Source organism: Palaemon carinicauda, chromosome 20, assembly GCF_036898095.1.
Source record: "Palaemon carinicauda isolate YSFRI2023 chromosome 20, ASM3689809v2, whole genome shotgun sequence".
Lineage (NCBI taxonomy): Eukaryota > Metazoa > Arthropoda > Malacostraca > Decapoda > Palaemonidae > Palaemon > Palaemon carinicauda.
In genome coordinates, this window is record NC_090744.1 from 112,790,097 (window position 1) to 112,810,028 (window position 19,932).

At 34.5% G+C, this 19,932-nt stretch overlaps 2 protein-coding genes across 5 annotated transcripts in view; both read right to left on the bottom strand.

Annotated features, from left to right (window-relative positions):
- Nucleotides 1–2,574, bottom strand: part of LOC137614376 (26S proteasome regulatory subunit 10B) — a 67,821-nt gene extending 65,247 nt beyond the window's left edge. For both annotated transcript variants that reach the window (XM_068344165.1, XM_068344164.1), the window contains exon 1: nt 2,422–2,574. In XM_068344165.1, the coding sequence (XP_068200266.1) occupies nt 2,422–2,506 (85 nt within the window). In that variant the 5' untranslated portion in view covers nt 2,507–2,574. The remainder of the gene's footprint in view (nt 1–2,421) is intronic.
- Nucleotides 2,575–19,380: 16,806 nt separating this feature from the next.
- Nucleotides 19,381–19,932, bottom strand: part of LOC137659605 (ras-related protein Rab-34-like) — a 28,585-nt gene continuing 28,033 nt past the window's right edge. For all 3 annotated transcript variants that reach the window (XM_068394451.1, XM_068394453.1, XM_068394452.1), the window contains one exon: nt 19,381–19,750. In XM_068394451.1, coding sequence (XP_068250552.1) covers nt 19,674–19,750 — 77 coding nt within the window. In that variant the 3' untranslated portion in view covers nt 19,381–19,673. The remainder of the gene's footprint in view (nt 19,751–19,932) is intronic.

Sequence of the window (19,932 nt, forward strand, 5' to 3'; positions counted from 1 at the left end):
TCGTACGTCTGGCATAGGTCTGGACTTAACGTTTAAGAAGTCTTGAGACCTGAGACCAGCGTTACTCTGCCTTTATTTTCTCCCCTAATCTCTTCTGCAGACGAGCAAAATAAGGGCTCAATCGTCTGCGGGTGGGAGTGACGGTCTCGGTAAGACACGCCCACAACCACCGAGAATACTTCTGTGCGCCGATCAAGGCCTGCTGAACCCTTATGCCCTTCGACATTGCTTCTCCCCTGGGCTTGGGAGCTTGCAAGAGGTCCCGGACTGGGAGGACGACTGGCGCGCACAAAAGTACCCTCACGCACTAATCACTTATCACTTTGATTTCTGTTTGCACTTATTTCACTGAACTCGAAACTTTAAGTGGTTTGTACCTGAAATACGCAATTCTATCCTTTCTCAAAGTTAGAAATTGCGAAAACAGAATTACAATGTAACAGAAAAATCTAATGAAAGATAATTCAGTGGTTGGAAAGAGACTAAACACTAGATCACTCTAGAAACGTTTAGTTTCTTCCCCTAAAGAGACTAGGGAGAAGAGCAAAAAAAAAACGATAACGACGTTACTCGTACGCCTGGCAGGCTTGAATGAAACGTTTATCCTCTTTCTCCCTCCGTCTCTATCTCTCTCTCTCTCTCTCTCTCTCTTGACTTAGATCCTGAGAGAAGAGCCCAATCATATATATCGTTAAAACATATTATTGTTAAAGGAAAAAAACTGAAAAGTTACTTTATTAGGATCAAAACCATTAAGTTAAGAAAGAATGAACAAAACGCTAGACACGGTTACTCTTACTGCAACGTGAAACCGTGAACATTCTTTCTCTATCGTAACGATAGAGTGCAAGTTGAACGTTCTGAACGTCAACAACTGCAGAGACAAAACAAAACGTTAGTTCAGCTTTGAAAACAGTACGAGACTGTCAAAGAAAATCTTTCAAACTCTGTGGCGGAAATAGCATAATATGTTAACAGGTAAAACCGAAATGACGGGCTCAAAGTTTATTAACTTCGGTAAAAGACCGCCTACTATTAGGAAGGTCGAATATAAACAAATATAAAAATTAATTTTAATGAGTTTATAATAAAAGGAAGTTAATCGAAGAGGCCTATAAGAGGCGGAGAGATATAAAATAAATCTATAACTTTTGTTAAGCAAAATTAAGAAAGAGAGTCTATACTCTCTTAGACACCAACACTTCCGTCTAAGGGAAGGGTCGGCCATTGAAAGGTGAACGAGAGTTCATACTCTCTCGTCACCATAATTAATCAAATTAATTCCAAAAGCTAACTAAGCTAATATAGAAGTTTCCAGTAAAGCGACAGCCGAAATCAAAGAGAAATACTTCACCAAAGTCGTGAAAATACTCCAAGAACATAAGCGTATCCCAGAACGTCTTGCCGGAAGCACGACAGAGGAATAATTGAGGAGGTGTCAACAAGAAGTACTTGAGTACCTGGCCACAGGTGGCGCTGGTAAATACACCCCCTTCTAGTATTGTGATAGCTGGCGTATCCCTCCATAGAATTCTGTCGGGCAACGGAGTTGACAGCTACATGATTATCGGGTAAGTTTAATATTGAAAAGTAGTTTGTTGGGACAGGCGATATCTTTCTTATTACTAGCCATATTGTTATTCCTTATGGGCAAGATGTTCTTTACTATGATCCGATATACCATAATATGAAATTATTTTATCATTTTAAAGATATAATTTAGAGTGCTGCCCATAGTTTTTTTTTGTGTAGGAGAGAGACTTACGAAGGGGGTCCAGGGGCTTGCCCCGGCTAGGGGTTGTGACCTGGAACTACTAGGTTAGGTTAGGTGGGTTTGTGGTGTTTGTATGATAGCGACAATGTTTGGGGGGGAGTCACCGTTAGGTCATTAGGAAGCATTTACAATTTTAGTGAATTCATTACTTCATTGTCAAAATTCGATAGGTGATGATTTTTACTCTATTTTCTGGCGATCACAATCCTTGTCCTATTATGTAGTTTGTTGGGACAAGCATTTACAAAACTCGTGAATCAAATACTATTTTATTCTGTGATCATTCCCTTGAAAAAGAGCCGATTTCGGACATTTTTTACTCGATTTTCTGCCGGTTCCTAGCCTGTCCCAACAAAATACAAAGGTTCCAAATAGATAATTGAAGTACCTTATAATACTGTATTTCTTCATTACGAATATTATGCTATAGTAATATTTCACCTTAAATTAGATAAAAGAAGTAACTTATAAATAAACTACGCACTTAATTAAGTGTAAGTAACAAACCACTACTGCCACCTGCAGGATAGCCATGGCCTACGGTAGTCACACGCTCCTGACCCTCAGACAGGGGCACAACAAGATACCCTCAAATGCAATTTTTACCCTAAAATGAAACAGAATTTTCACCTTAAAGTGATACTTACACTTTCTAAGTTTCGAATCTACTTCCCTATGTTCAATAAGTCTCCTTCGGTAATCTGCAAGACATTGATCTTTGTCAGCCGTCATCTTGATGTGTCACAGACGCCCGTCAAGTATGAATATGACTCTCACTTTCGTAGTAGTAGTATTTGTGCAGGAGTGTCTTTAGAATAGCTCCTCCAATGTTCGTTCTTCTTTGTTTATAATTGCGTTGAAATTTATGTTTCTTTTCGCTTTCTGACAAAAATATATGCTTTGAATAATTATTATATCCTATTCTTATTATCTTCCAAAGATAGATATAGTAAAAAGAAAAGTATTTTGAATTAATTCACTTTCATTCTCATTGTTTGACCTGGTTTCTTAGTGTTGCCTCTATAACGGCACACCATTTAGCGTGTCTCCATTTCTTCGGTATAGTTAATTTCCTCCTAATATCTAGGATAAATCAGTTTTCCCATACTCTAATATATTATTATGGTATATAACTGTTAACCAATGCAGTCAAATTCTTCTCTGCTATATTTTAGCTGCAACTGATTGAAAATAAAAATATTACATGTTACCCTATTTTCTAACTTAATTCATGAATTCCTTCGGAAAAGTGAGATGCTGTGGCAAATGTAGAATCTTTTAAGACCAAAATTGCTTTATCTAACTGAATATTAGGTGAACTGGGGTTAAAATGACTGGATGCATTGAAGAAAAGTATTTTCCTAATTTTAGCCCTAGACCTACATGGCTGAGAACTAAGAAGCACTTAGTAAAAGATGATGAATGGAGAAGTATCTAATTAACAGCTCAAGACAAAGTGGCCAGGTTAAATCTGACAAGAGGCTCTTTGCATCAATAGGTGTAGGAGAAGATGGTGATGATGAATTTTAGATGTCTCAACCTTTTGCAGTTTGAGTACAAATTCTCTCAAATTAAAATTCCTTTCTTATCCATCAGTCCCAAGGACCCCTTTAGTCATTCCTGGAAGCCTTCAGTGTCATTCAAGACTCTCGTCTATTTTAATTTTTATTAAGTAATGAAATTTCTGGTTTGAGTTAATCGCTTACTTCTTCAATGGATTGCAATTGTATCTGCAAAAGAGAATGATCCTAAAAACAAATTACAAGGTGATAAATTTTGCTCAATACTTAGTCTACTGAGTCTACTGTTAATGCAACTGTCAACTAATGAAAGTTCTCTGTTATGGTCTTCCAACCACAACCTTAACCAAGTAATATCAACCTAATCTTAGTACTTCATTTAGTCTGGGTTAGTAACAATATAGGTTACTTCGTTCTTTGCCACAACACACACATTTCTTTTGATATACAATTTTGATAATTGCAGCATATTTCTCAATTCATTTATTTTAATAGGCTCACTTACGAGACCTGGTATCAGACTGTCATAATTGTCAGCACCACTAAGGCTTCATACTAAATAGGAACGATTTCCATTTGTATTTGGCATGTAAACAATGTACAAACGAGCTACAAGGGAGGGGTGTGCTCTACAACGTTCACAGTGTCACACACAGGTGACGTTCATAAGTCATGGTTCTCTACATACTGGTACTTTTATTTAAAGATAATTACATGGACATTGAGAAATCCAGTGACAATGGGACGTTTCTATAGACTGTCCAAGCAAGTGCGGAAAAGTTTTAGGAATAAGAAGTACGAAATTCCAGCTCTGAAGATTCCTCATATGGCTAATTATCTGAACTCTTCAAATTGCTGATATCTGTAACATGGGTTGAAAAAACTACGGGTCTCATTTCATTCTTACATATCTATTCTTGCATTACATATACCAATGAACACTAAATATTTCTAAAGATTTATGAGCCCCATTCTTTTACAGTATTTTTTTTTTTTTTTGTGAAATTACAGGTTTTCATTACCATTGGCTCTAAAATATAAATGTAAAATTGAATCTGCTCATTGAAGACCATACCTGTGAATTGAATGCAACATTTTTCAGTAACATGAAATTAATATTGTCTTCAGTGAAGATCAATGTTTAACCCTTTTACCCCCAAAGGACGTACTGGTACGTTTCACAAAAGCCATCCCTTTACCCCCATGGACATACCGGTACGTCCTTGCAAAAAAATGTTATAAAAATTTTTCATATTTTTGATAATTTTTTGAGAAAATTCAGGCATTTTCCAAGAGAATGAGACCAACCTGACCTCTCTATGACAAAAATTAAGGCTATTAGAGCAATTTAAAAAAAATATACTGCAAAATGTGCTGGGAAAAAAATAACCCCCTGGGGGTTAAGGGTTGGAAATTTCCAAATAGCCTGGGGGTAAAAGGGTTAAATAACGCAATTTATACTGTGATTACACCAGAGGAAAATCATACACCTTTCATTATCAAGCTAGTATAATCTCTTGCTAATTACAATAATACACCTATAAGGGTTATATATCTGATCCAAGATGAAGTAGAAAAATAATATCAAGAGGCAGATAATGGACGGTATAGAAAGACACAGGAGGAGGCATTTGTTATCAGAGGCAAGATGGAAAACAGAAACATATAAAAGCGGCAGATGATGGACGGTATAGAAACAGGCAGGGGGAGGCAAATGCAGCATTTAAATGGCATATATACACCATAGAGTTGAATTGAATCAGACCAACATTTTCTTAACAAGTTGTGATTCCAAGAAGAAACAAAACTCCACAAGAAGAAAACTCAAAATTCTAAAATGTTTCAAACATTATACAATATATATTTCTTCAGCACCTTTTTAGGTTTGTATGGCTCCTATTTATCCTGGAGGTGTTGCAGACAGCGAGAAACTTCAGGAAACGCAATTAATATACTGACGACTCATGATTTGCTGCCAGTTATTCTCTTATAACTATGAGTTTTGGGAATCATTCTTTCAAGCTTAACATGACTGTAAATGCTAAGAATCTTTGGGCAAAAAGTGAAATGGTATCGATCTTGTATAGAGGAACACATTGCTGTCCTGACTCCTTTTGTCCTCTGGACTAAAATAAACAATTTATAACAGAAATATCATCTAACTATGAATAAAACTAAGATCTTTTAATTACATTCAGATATTCATATTAATGGCTAAATCTCCCATAAATTTTCAACGACTGTTTTGAAAAAACTAAGATTTCATCTTGATAACTAATGTGATTCTTGGCTGTGCCAATATTGAAAACACTAATTGAAAATAAAATAAAGCAATCGCCAATAAGCTGATTAGATTATGTAGTAATACTAGCAACTCCGTAGATATTCAGCACAAAATCATTTACAGTATAGGCTATACGTTAGTCTACTGTGTACTATATATTGAATACACAAGTATTCAATAAAGATTAATGGATAGGAAATAATATTTGTCTTAATTCTATTTGAAGTTATCTACAGATATTTGAAAGACTGTCAGAATACAAAATATCCAAGAAACTTTCTACTTACAGATACATTAATGCGCCAGCACAAGGCTTGCTTATAGGATCACATTTAAAAAGGGAGGAAAAATTAGAAACTTTATCTTCATCAGCTTAGGGAGGCTCTTCTATCACTAGGCACATTCCATGAAAATCTACATCTTTGGTTAGAATATTCTTAAAAATGAAATTCAAGCATTGCGCAGTGTTCATTGCCAATACCTTCTGGGTAATAGAGATAAATAATAGTATATATAGACCTACAAAAGTAATGTTGCTGGATGAATACCAACAAAATGCATTGGAAAACCTGGAAAAAGGAATAGAAGATCTAGAATTATGGGAACTAAAGCAGGAATGCACAAAACAGAAGTGGAGAGAACTATGTCACATCTTACCCCATACATGAAATAAGCTTTACAGTATGTAAAATTTTAATTACAATAGTGAGAACTAACAAAAGTAATAATAATAATACAATAATCTACTTTATACAATAAAATGAACTACAGTACAATAATTTGTCAATAAATTTTTGGCAACTAAACATTAAAGAGCATAATCTGCCTTCTAACACTAATGAAAGATATATTTATGGCAAAATAATAAAAACTTACAAGAAAGTAATAAATTAAACATTTATTTACTCCTGGTAATTATTGCAGCTTCTAGAATAATGACAATTTGAATCACAACGTGTGACTATGAAAAAGTGTGTACAAACAGGGGCCAATTCAAGATTATAAAGACAATCGGACTATAACATATTACACTGTATAATGGAGAGCACTGTTAACACATGCTGAACTTTTACTCACTTACTGGATAAGGTAGCATACATTTATTGGTTTAATTACTAAATAAATGTTAAAAGACAAACATGAAAGACCTAAACAGTTTCACTTCTACTAACATGACTCTCGAGTCCTCAAAAACCATATGTCAGGGATATGACCAAGAAGAAAAATATGCAAAAACACATTTACTCAAAATGTTTCAAAAAGAAATTGGAGCAAGTTTTTGTATAATTTCCAAAGTTCTTCTCAATTCTTACCAAAGCAAATGTACAAACTATCACAGATTAAGTGAATTACAGTATCAGACAATCTAGTCTTTGCAATGTAGAAAATTCAACCTTAAATAACAATGACCAATTCTTTACTCCATTATAGCACTTCACATTATAATCTAAAGAAACTCTACAATGGCTGATGATAAGCCCTTTATAATGTTTAATTCCTGCTTAGAATATAGAAATCACTGGAAATGAAACGTGCTCATATAATTAAAGTACTGTAATATAATTCACAAAGCATGGAAGGTCTTTAAAGAGATCAACACATACGGGAAGAAAAAACTTTCAAGCTCAGAGTAGGAGAGGCCCATATAATACCACAAATTACAATACTCTTGGGGTAGCTAACATCATCCAAACTATGGAATCTAGTTCCAACATATTTTTGAGAGGCCTTACATGTACTGAAAAGTATCATTACAGAACAAATTTTAAATTACAGTACTTAATTTGTGTTTATAAGGAAGAAAAAAACTGAAGCTACTACAGTAGGCAATTATTCATATATAAAAGTTACAAGAACAGTTATCCAAGACTTTCTACTGATGAAGCACCGTAAGTACAACTTGACAGACAATGCATTACTGACCAAGTTTATGTTTCCATTAATTCTTTTTAAAAAAATGCAAATTTGTGTAGCCACAAATACAGTCATTTCTAGATACTCTTAGTAATTTTTTTTTTTTTATCAAAGTATAATGTTGTTGTCAATATTGATAATAAATAGACCATTTTGGAAAGAATAGAGAACTGAGAGAAGCTTTAAACATAAATGACTTGTTAAGGTACACGATATCTCAGTGCATTAATGATGTACAGCATAATCTTTCCTGTGAAGTAGACAAATTATTTTTTCTTTTATAAGCTAAGACAGAATAAAAGACATTCCAGACCTCAAAGGAACATTAAAGACCTGAAGGTGATGAGGAGAACACAAGCAGTGTAAATAATTCTATTATACGATTTTTCTATTATCTAAGAATAGCCTTCAAAAAAAAAAAAAAATGAAAAACCAAGAAAATACTTAAGCCCTTTTGAGAAATTAAAACAAGCTACAATTATCAATAACATTTGCGTATGTTAGATATGAATTTCAGTGTCATCTTACAACATTATAATATGGAATGTGTCATCAGAAAAAAGAATTATAAATTTCACAGTGGAAGTAAAGTGTCTTCTTGATGAAAAACAAAAAACCAAAAAAAGAAAGTCCCCACATTTCATTTATGGATTATTTTGTTTTAAATTTAATGTCTTGGAATTATGAGCTATCAAAATCTTTTATTTGTAATAAACATTTCAAGTATTCAAACTCTGAGGAAGATTACTCTCTAAAGATATAGCAGAGACTAGTAAGAAAAAGATTTTGATAATTGCTCTACTTTTAAAGTGTATAGAATGGATTCGTTATCTCTAGCTTCATTATCAGCTAGGAACATTACATCATCTGTACACCACTTGTCTTTCATATATCAAAGTGGTGGAGACAGTACCGTACACATTCAGACAACTGTAGAAATTGTAGATAATTATATTTTCACAATCCAGTGTGTGGAAATTATGAACTCAAAGTTAAACTTGCATGATCACTTCTTAAAGTCATTTCCTTACAAAATATTGGTTATCCTTACTCAATATATTCTTAAATCATTCATTTATAAAATATTAGTTAGCCTTACTCAATATTTTCTTAAATCATTCCCTTACAAAATATTGGTTCTCCTTACTCAATATTTTCTTGAATCATTGCCTTACAAAATATTGGTTCTCCTTACTCAATGTTTTCTTAAATCATTCCCTTACAAAATACTAGTTAGCCTTACTCGATGTTTTCTTAAATCATTCCCTTACAAAATACTAGTTAGCCTTACTCGATGTTTTCTTAAATCATTCCCTTACAAAATACTAGTTAGCCTTACTCGATGTTTTCTTAAATCATTCCCTTACAAAATACTAGTTAGCCTTACTCGATGTTTTCTTAAATCATTCCCTTACAAAATACTAGTTAGCCTTACTCGATGTTTTCTTAAATCATTCCCTTACAAAATACTAGTTAGCCTTACTCAATGTTTTCTTAAATCATTCCCTTACAAAATATTGGTTCCCATTACTCCATTTTCTTAAATCATTCCCTTACAAAGTATTGGTTCCCCTTACTCCATATTTTCTTAAATAATTCTCTTACAAAATATTGGTTCTCCTTACTCCATATTTTCTTAAATCATTCCCTTACAAAATATTGGTTATCCTTACTCAATATTTTCTTAAATCATTCCCTTACAAAATATTAGTTAGCCTTACTCAATATTTTCTTAAATCATTCCCTTACAAAATATTGGTTCTCCTTACTCCATATTTTCTTAAATCATTCCCTTACAAAATATTGGTTCTCCTTACTCCATATTTTCTTAAATAATTCCCTTAAAAAATATTGGTTCTCCTTACTACATATTTTCCTAAATCATTCCCTTACAAAATATTGGTTCTCCTTACTCAATATTTTCTTAAAATCATTCCCTTACAAAATATTGGCTATCCTTCCTCAATATTTTCTTAAATCATTCCCTTACAAAATATTAGTTAGCCTTACTCAATATTTTCTTAAATTCCCTTACAAAATATTAGTTATCCTTACCCAATATTTTCTTAAATCATTCCCTTACAAAATACTAGTTAGCCTTACCCAATATTTTCCGAGTCTATTATTACCTGGCCATTTAAAAAAGAAGGCTGTTCAGCATCTAAAAGGAGAGGCATACTCAGACTTTTTCCCAAGACTATAGTTTGTCCAGGTTAATATATGATAACCTTTGTCTTTCACCACAAACTTGTATAGTCCTAAACTGAATCTCAAAAAAAAAAAAAAGAAGATTGATAAAATTTAGTAACTTTCGAAAATAGAGTGCTGCCCAGCTTACTATCGTGTAGTATGTAAACTGATTTTGGAGGACAAATTATGATCATATGTCTGAGCATTAAAATGAATCCAGTTTGTCTTTACCAATGAAGAATAAAAATATTAGTTACAGAATTTGCTAGTAATTTCACTTCTTTAGCACATGACAAATATAATTTCCAACAAAAAAATTATATTTCAGGCATTTGCACATTCACAACAATAAGCAATTTAAAATTCATGGTCAAATAAAAGAAAATCTACTTTTGGTAATGCCTGAAGTAATAAGAAAATCATCATTATACGAATTACTTGTACATACACTATTATCGTGACTTACAAATGAAAATAAAAAGTCCCAAAATAATTTATAGCTAGTGAAAATAAGTTCCCAATACAAAATTCAATCATGGGGAAACAGGAAAATACTCAAACTTATGGTGAAAACATTACCTGGAAATCAAACAGTTAAATGGCAAAATATATATAATAGAAATTAAACTACTTTTAACTCCGCAAATACTTCTTACAGAAGTGGTAAAAATAATAATAATCACATTCAAATGATTCTATGATCACACATATTTCAATACTACCTTCATTTTCAGCCATATTTTGGGATTTGAAGATTTTTGTGCCTCAAACATTAATCAACATGAAGTAGTCTGGCATATTTATTAATAAAATACCAATAAACTATGCTACCCAAAGATAATGGTTATTATAATCAAAAATATTCCATTTAATACAAGATACAAAAGCACTATGTACCCACAAAACTATCAAATAAAAAGGGATTTTGACGAAGGAAAAATCTATTTCTGGGCGAGGAACCTGTGTCGCCCAGTGAAATGCTCCTTAAAGCACCATTTCAAAGGTACAAATACTGCTAAATATACCAATATACCAAAGAAAAAAGTTGCATGGAATGCTAGAAATATATCCAGCTCGCTCACCCCTAAAGGGTGTCTGTATTAAAACTGGGGCGAGTGATACCACTACCAGAGATACCTTTCTAATTAGACTTCTGTTACATACAACTATAAAGAAAGAAAAACAAAATAACCTTCACAATTCTTCTTTGCAGTTACAGCGAATTCTCTGTAGGAATAAGTTCTTTAAAGATCCACATAATGTAGTTCCACTTTGTTTCAATTTTTACCCAGCAATTCTGCTTGTCTTTTGGTTCCTCCTGAAAGCCCAAAACTCTTCAATGGCAGAAAATAGCCTTTCCTCTACTATGGTAACTCAACAAAAAACATTTCTGCTGTATTAAGGTCAAGTAAAAAATTGCCACAAGAAATCTACCATCTGTAAGGCCATTTTGAGGTATATATTGCAAAATTTTTTACTTTACAACTAAAATGAGAAAATAGGATCATTATTAAAGATTACAAAGCATATGCAAACAAAATAATAGTACATGAATTTCATCATCGACTAGATCTACATGGTACCATTCATTCACACCAACAACCAAGTAAATTCCTTTACACAAGCAACTGCTTTACATCTATTTTACTGTATAGCACAAATGACAGGCAGCTAACTATTTCAAAATAAACATTCCTTACAAAGTTAGCACTTCCTGCCACCAGAAGGCAATCCATCAAAGGCAAAATTCTCTATAACAAGATTACAACTTATATCAAAACCACAACCTACTGCAGAACAACCTTTTGAGTACAAAGACAAACTATTGAGCAACATAAAGCACTGTATTATATTGCACTAACTATAACATGTATAAATACTGAGTACTGAAGTACTAAAAGTCACCTTAAAATAAATGTTCTTTAAGTATCTTTTTCTGTTCTTTTATCTTGAGTGATCTTAGTTGTCAAACAAGATTACGATACTAAATTATACCAATTTGAAACCGGCCATTTTCTGGCTATATTTTTCTAACAATATTTAACCCTTTTACCCCCAAATAGACGTACTGGTATGTTTCACAAAACTCATCCCTTTACGCCCATGGACATACCAGTACGTCCTTGCAAAAAAAATGTTTTTTACATTTTTTTGCATATTTTTAATAACTTTATTAGAAACTTCAGGCATTTTCCAAAATAATGAGACCAACCTGACCTCTCTATGATGAAAATTAAGGCTGTTAGAGCAATTAAAAAAAAATATTTTGCAAAATGTGCTTGAAAAAAAAATGCCTGGGGGTCAAGGGTTGGAAAGTTCCAAATAGCGTTGGGGATAAAAGGGTTAAAATAACCTATCCTTATTTAATTGACACTTCCATTTTTCTTCAAAATATTTTTTATAAACTCCTGAGAGAGAGAGAGAGAGAGAGAGAGAGAGAGAGAGAGAGAGAGAGAGAGAGAGAGAGAGAGAGAGAGAGAGAGAGAGAGAGAGAGAGAGAGAGAGAGAATATATGTCAAAACACTATTTCAGTCAAATTTTACAACCATTCTAAACCATAACTACAGAACAGTGATATATATAAAACAAAGTGGAAGTTTTAAAGAACAAAATTATAAAGAATTTAGACTTTTTCCATCATGAAAAGCTTTAGCTATCAAAGACTACTATTGTTTTTGAGTACTTAATCTTTTGCATTATAAGAACCCGTAAGCTTCAAGTTTACAGCTTTTAATTCAACAATTTATGGTCAACACTAAAACAAAAGCTTCTTGTAGAAATGGAGTTCATGTCTCTAAGTAAGCTTTTAATATATTGTGAATAAAAACTCAGAAAAGTTCCCAGCAAAAAAGAATGCATTTGCTACACACAACCATGAGCAATACTGCTGGCCCTTGCTTACACCAGTGAAATTACCACTTAGGTTAGTATGCAAAGGGTATGTCAAGATGGGAAAACATTTAAAAAAGAAAAATAGTTGGATATAATCTTCATGTGATTTCAGAATCTTCAACTTTAATAAGAAAACAGTTTTAGAGTCAAGACAATGGTCTTTTCCAAGTAGATTTACTGAAAAGGTGTATTTCACAGGGATAGGTCAATTTAAGTTTCATAAAATTATGTTGACCCTATCTAAACCTTTCGAACAAGCTGTACGTACACACCAACACAAGTTAAGCAGCTTTCCTACTTCATTTGCAAGGTGATCATCTATTGGTTCAAACTTCCAGACTAAGTTGATAATGTATGCTGTGCGTGTGAAGTAGATAATGTTCTTTCGAAAAGTGCAAGTCGAGGACAAAAGTCCCAAAAATGCACAAGCATTTCAAGGTTTTACTACCTTTATGATACAAATACTAAAGAAACTCATAATATGAGGTATAGATAGGTAAATGTTCTTCTCAAAGCAATCCCAGAATGTCTCACATGTGCTATAAATGCACTTAACAAAGGAACATCATCCACTTCTCGCATACAGAGGATCTCATTCAACTTGGTATGAAAGTTTGAACAGATAGATTACTACTGTACCTTGTAAACGAAGAAGAAAAACTGCTTAACCTGAGGGGGCGAGTATACATGACTTTTCAGCAAGATTTAGATAGGATTAACAATTTTACGAAACACCCTTAACACATTCATTAGATGACTTTGTGAGATTAACCTTTCTGGCGAGTCTACTTGGAATAGACTATTGTCACCATGGCTATCATCTTGACTAAGATAATTTCTTATTGAAGTTAATGATTTTAAAGTTACACAGTAGTTTCTTTAGAAGCTTCCTAAGGGACTAGAGATTTAAAGAAAATCTAAAATCTAAGGAAAACATCATCTACAAAATTCTCCAAAAATTACAAGTAGCTCCCAGAAGTTTGGGTATGAGAATGGATCACACCAAAAGCTTGACAAGATAAAGTAAGGACACTAAGCTCATATATCAAATAATATCAAATGACTTCCAATGATATTTGATATGCTACCAAGATTTCCAGCAATATATAATCAAAAGAAAAAATAGAGCTAACGCAAAATATGAAATAAGCACCTATGACTAAAAAGTCTACAAACTCCATTTCAAAGTGAGAAAAGTAGTTCCTCACCAAAAATTATAAATTTCTAAAAGAAAGTTTGCTAGAAATTCAACTCTGAACAAAATGGAAATCAATAACATACATTCTAGTCTCCTTGAAATGAAGCAACATGCACTGACTAGATGCTTCTTTGGTTAAATTCTTCTTACAAAGAAACTTCCTGAAACGTCTTCTGTATACGAAGTACCACAGTTACTATTTTCTTGAAAAGATTATGAATTACATACAACTATACAGGATCAAAAATACAAGTGGTTGAGCATCAGTATGGTTAATCCATATCATACACTCGGTACAAATAAAAATAAAAATCAAATCCTCTAATTTATAAAATTGACAAGAAAAAAAGTATGGAATACTGAGCTTCAGGTGAGTTATCACCTACATACTTAGTAATAAAGTCTGAAACATTGGGAATTCTTTCATGTCATCAAATTAGAACATGAAGGGAAGAAACTAATTTTTAAATATAGCATGTATAAAATAGTGCAAGTAGGTGTCGAGTTACTGTTAACCCTTTTACCCCAAAAGGACGTACTGGTACGTTTCACAAAACTCATCCTTTTACCCCAAAAGGACGTACTGGTACGTTTCACAAAACTCATCCTTTTACCCCCATGGACGTACCGGTACGTCCTTGCAGAAAACTGCTATTTAAATTCTTTTTTGCATATTTTTGATAATTTTTTGAGAAACTTCAGGCATTTTCCAAGAGAATGAGACCAAGCTGACCTCTCTATGACGAAAATTAAGGCTGTTATAGCAATTTAGAAAAAATATACTGCAAAATGTGCTTGAAAAAAATAACCCCTGGGGGTTAAGGGTTGGAAATTTCCAAATAGCCTGGGGGTAAAAGGGTTAATTATCAAGTTTCTGTAACTATCCCAAATCAAATAAAACCAGGTTGAATTAATGAATACCTTCAAACGAGATAAATTTACTGATGCCTACTCGTGGTCGTTACATTTCTCGCAGGTCATTACTGATTAGGATTTTGTGTACAGTGCTCTGCAAGCATTAGTCTTTTATTTAGCATTCAGCTTTAGGTGATATAAAAGTTCTTTTTATTTGTGAAATGGATTTATTTTTGAAATTTCAATCAAAGTTAAGTTTGATGCAAGTTAAATGCGTTGCAAGTTTGATAAAATTTCCTGGTACTTAATTAAATTTCTATAACAGAAAAAAAGGCTGTTTCTTCCCTTCTGCTTCTTTAGATGATATATCCTGACTTATGAGTGCATCTATTCTCTGAAAAAGTCCTCCCTTATCTGCTTGAGGACTGTACCTAATAAGATTGAATCCAAAATTTCTTCATCTTGTTAATTTCCCCTTAGACCTGGGCAATAATACTGTTACCTATCAATAAATTATGATGCCAATCTTAACCCTTTGAGTGCCATTGGACATATTTTATGTCCAGTAATTATGAGCCTCCCTGGATGTTCATATGGTTTCTTCTTTGGAAACTCTTTTATCAACAATTGCCCCTAAAATTCAAAATATTTCCCCTTTTCTTTTGTTTTAATAGAGACATGGCTTTAGTAAATTATCTTTACTCTAGTAGTTAATGGAAAGAAGCAAAACTGTAATGCAACAGACGCGCTTTGCTATAGCAGTCTCTCTGTCACGTCAGTTTGACACACTTCATCTGTCACATGGTTAAACATTTTGGTGTGCTGTAAGAAGTCTTCCTCTGAATTTCTTAGCAATTGCTACATGGATTGTGCAAGGGAAGTGTTTCCGTCCGATTATGATCTGCATTCTCTTTGTGCCTCGTGTTAGGACAATACTGTTATCTAAATAACCATTGTAAGGAGAGAAAATGCTTCAATGTTACTTTCATGGAAAAGTACAGTAGATTTTAATATGTTGCCAACTAAAGTAACAGTTCCAAGAGCAAGAGACAACTTGCTTTTAGCTCAGGGGGAAATCTAGAGAAAACTTGGCTAGTTGATTTTAGCGAAGATGATGATGTTAATGACGTCAGAACTATCATAATATTGTATGTCAATAGAAAGGAAATTTATTCAGCTAAGCAATATTAAAAGTTATAAAGTTCTATCTTGTATAGTTCTTGTTCTAAGATGAGATAAGTAAAATGACCAATAAAAAAAGTACCTGGTGATTGAGGCCCATATTATTTAGTGAGGTCTTGGCACCCAAAGGGTCAATAAAAACAAGTGACTACAACCAAAAATATAAAGTATAACCTTGCAAATGAAAAAGGGATTTTGACAAAGGAAAAATCTATTACTGGGGAGATACCTGTGACGCCCGGTGAAAAGAGTCCTTCTTTACACTTTTCTGATATAAATACTTCCAAATATACCAGAGAAATTTAAAGTATGGAATGCAGAGGTTACTACCCTCGCGCGAGCACCCAGTGGGCGTCGTGTATAAAGCAGGGCCGTGTAAAAACCACTATTCACAGGCTGTCTTCCATTTAGATAATTCCTTCATCAAAGGGAAGGGCCGTAACAGAGGCCCTATCTGTTCTTCATCAACACAAACTTTCACTGGCCATTAGTTATATTTCCTTCTATTCGACAAAATTTCTATACAGTGATACCTCGGTAGTCGAACGACTCTATACTCGAACAATTCGGAGTTCGACCAAAATTTTCGAGAAATTTTTGCTGCGGTGCTCGACCAAAAATTCGGTACTCGACCAGCCGAACACGTGACGACCGCATGGGCTTTGTGATGATCGCGCCATCTCGGCCACTCTCGCTTGTTCGGGAAGCATCAGTTCTCTCGAGAGCGTCACTCAGACAACGCGCGATCAGCATTCGTTGTGATTTAGTGATTTTCAGTGCTTTTAATTGCTTTTTTAGCTTTCATAATGAGTCCCAAGAAAGTAATGAGTGTTAAGGGGAAGGAGAAGAGGAAAACAGTGCGAACAACGATCGAGTTGAAGAAGGAAATTATAGCGAAATATGAGAATGGTGTACGAGTGTCCGATTTAGCGGTAGAATACGGAATGGCGAAGTCGACCATTTCTACGTTTTTAAAGCATAAAGAAATGATTAAGAAGGCGAATGTTGCAACGGGAGTTACGGCGGTAACTAAGCAAAGGCCACAAGTGATTGAGGAGATGGAAAAGTTGCTTTTAATATTTATTAAAGAAAAACAGTTGGCCGGGGAAAGTGTTAGTGAAGCGTTCATTTGTGAAAAAGCGTTGCATATCTATGAAGAATTAGTGAAGAAAAGTCCGAGTACCAGTGAAAGTGATTCATTTACATTTAAAGCGAGCAGGGGTTGGTTTGAAAAGTTTCGTAATAGAACAGGTATTCATCGTGTTACTAGGCATGGGGAGGCAGCTAGTTCGGATCAAATTGCAGCCGATAAATACGTGGGGGAATTCGATCGGTACATAAATGAACAAAATTTGATCGCACAACAAGTCTTTAATTGTGATGAGACTGGGTTATTTTGGAAGAAAATGCCAGCCAATACGTACATTACCAAGGACGAGACGAAGATGCCAGGTCACAAGCCAATGAAAGATAGGCTAACATTGTTGCTGTGTGCAAATGCAAGTGGCGATTGCAAGATCAAACCCTTGTTAGTGTACCACTCGGACAACCCCCGGGTGTTCAAACGAAATAATATTTGTAAAAGTGCACTACCAGTTATGTGGCGCTCGAACACTAAATCTTGGGTCACAAGACAATTCTTTACTGAGTGGATAAACGAAGTGTTTGCCCCCCAGGTTAAGGCTTACCTCATTGAAAAGAGCTTGCCAATGAAATGTCTTCTGGTTATGGACAATGCTCCTGCACATCCTCCAGGTCTCGAGGATGACTTGAAAGAAGAATACAGCTTTATCAAAATCAAATTCTTGCCCCCCAATACTACTCCCATACTCCAGCCCATGGACCAACAGGTCATTTCAAACTTCAAAAAACTCTATACCAAGGCCCTTTTCAGAAAGTGTTTTGAAGTGACCAGTGACACGAAGTTGACCCTAAAGGAATTCTGGAAGGAACACTTCAGCATCCTCAACTCTGTTAACATGATTGACCAAGCTTGGCGAGGTGTGACCTATAGGACATTGAACTCTGCCTGGCGTAAGCTGTGGCCATCATGTGTCACAGAGAGGGAGTTTGAAGGTTTCCAACCAGAGGCGGGTCCAAGCACTGCTACCCCTGTAATTTCTGATGACACTGATGTCGTTGAGGAAATTGTTGTCATGGGCAGGAGTTTGGGGCTTGAGGTCGACAAGGATGATATTGATGAGCTTGTAGAAAGCCATTCTACCGAGTTGACTGTGGAGGAATTGTTGCACCTGCAACAACAACAGCAGCAGGATCTGATTGTGGAGCAGGAATCTTCAGAAGAGGATGAGGTAAGGGAGGATGTTCCAAGTTCTCTCATCAATGAAATTTGTTCCAAGTGGGCAGATGTGCAGGCTTTTGCTGAAAAATACCACCCAGAAATTGCAGTAGCAAACCGGGCAGTGCATATGTTTAATGATAGTGTCATGTATCATTTTCGAAGAATACTGCAGAGGAGGAAGAAACAATTAACAATAGACCAGTTTTTCACAAAAGAAAAGAAAGCTGCTACATCAAAGCCTGTTTCTCCTCCAAAGAAGAGACAAAGAAGAGAAGAAACCCCTGAAATAGATCTGCCCACCCTTTCATTGGAGAGAGAAACAACTCCTGAAGGAGAACTACCCCGCCACATCATGGAAGGGGACTCTCCTTCCAAGCAGTAACCTCCCCCTTCCATCCTCTCCACATCCATCCCTGTATGCCATCGAACCGCTGCTCAAAGGTATGTTCACTACAGTACAGAAAATGGTTTAAAATTGTTTTATTTTAGTACAGTAAATGGTTTAAAATTGTTTTATAGGATTTTCTGACCAATTTCATACACATTTAGATAATTATTGTTGTTTAGGTACACGTTTTATTAATATTTTGGGCCTGTTCGAGTGCTTGGGAACGGAATAGAATATATACCATTATTTCTTATGGGGAAAAAAAATTCGGTACTCGAACAAATCGGAGGTCGAACACGGATCTCGAACGGATTATGGTCGAGTACCGAGGTATCACTGTACACAAATACAATATCAAAAGAAGTTTACTCGAGTATAATACAATTAACTTTGAAGTTAGTTAGTGTCTTTATGGTAAAAAACTTCCCTGCAAGTACTTATAAACAAATGCTTATCAGAATGAGATATTTCATACCACTCTATAAAGAAATTATAAAAATACTAGATAATCATGTCCGCCAGCAACTTGAAAAGGAAATAGCACTAAACTATTCTTATAAGGTCATAGTTTCTGATGCTATTTATATAGTTCAGTTAATATTTATGAAAAAATACACTATAAAGCTTACCTAACCATTCTGTATGGGCAATATATCTTTTGAATAAGGAAAAATATACTGTAACTGCTATAAGATTATACTATACGCACCCATTTCACTTAAACTGCTATTCAGTTAGGCGTTATCAACTACCAGTATTGTGCACAAATTTCTCTGAAGTGAACCTGTCAATCTTTTAAATGCAACAAGAGTACACTGCCCTGAATCTTTCAGCTGCAATTTAAGAATTCAAATATTGTATCGTTCAGAAGCTCTGTTAGTCACACGACAGGAAATCTAAGCAGGTCATGCGACACCGTGCAAAAATGCGTAACGGAAGAGCTTGCTTCTCGACGAAGCATACGTTGTGCTTTCTTCATTGTGTACATATAATAAGCACCAGCAAGGGAAGCAATAATCCTATGTAAAAACTACAATTCAATAATATGCCATTGATTCCAGAACTTATGTACCCACCCTGAGTATAAAATAGGAGTTGCACAGAATATTAGGGGAATCCAAAACTAAGAAAGTTTGAGCACTGACAACATCAGACTCTTCAACCAGTGCCAAGATCAACCTTTGCTGCAGTGACTTGCTGAACATTTGGGCTTCTTGCAGGTATCAGAACTGTCCAGCTTTTCACCAATTTCTGAAATGAAAAGATTTGGTATGCTATATAAAATGAAACTGGCAATTATTCATTGAATTTAGAATTACTGTATTGCTAAATCAACTACACCGGTAATGAAGTAAATTATACATTGCAACAATTTCCGATATATTTTCATAATTTTACTGTGAGTACCACAAAACTTGGCTACCTGGGCTCAA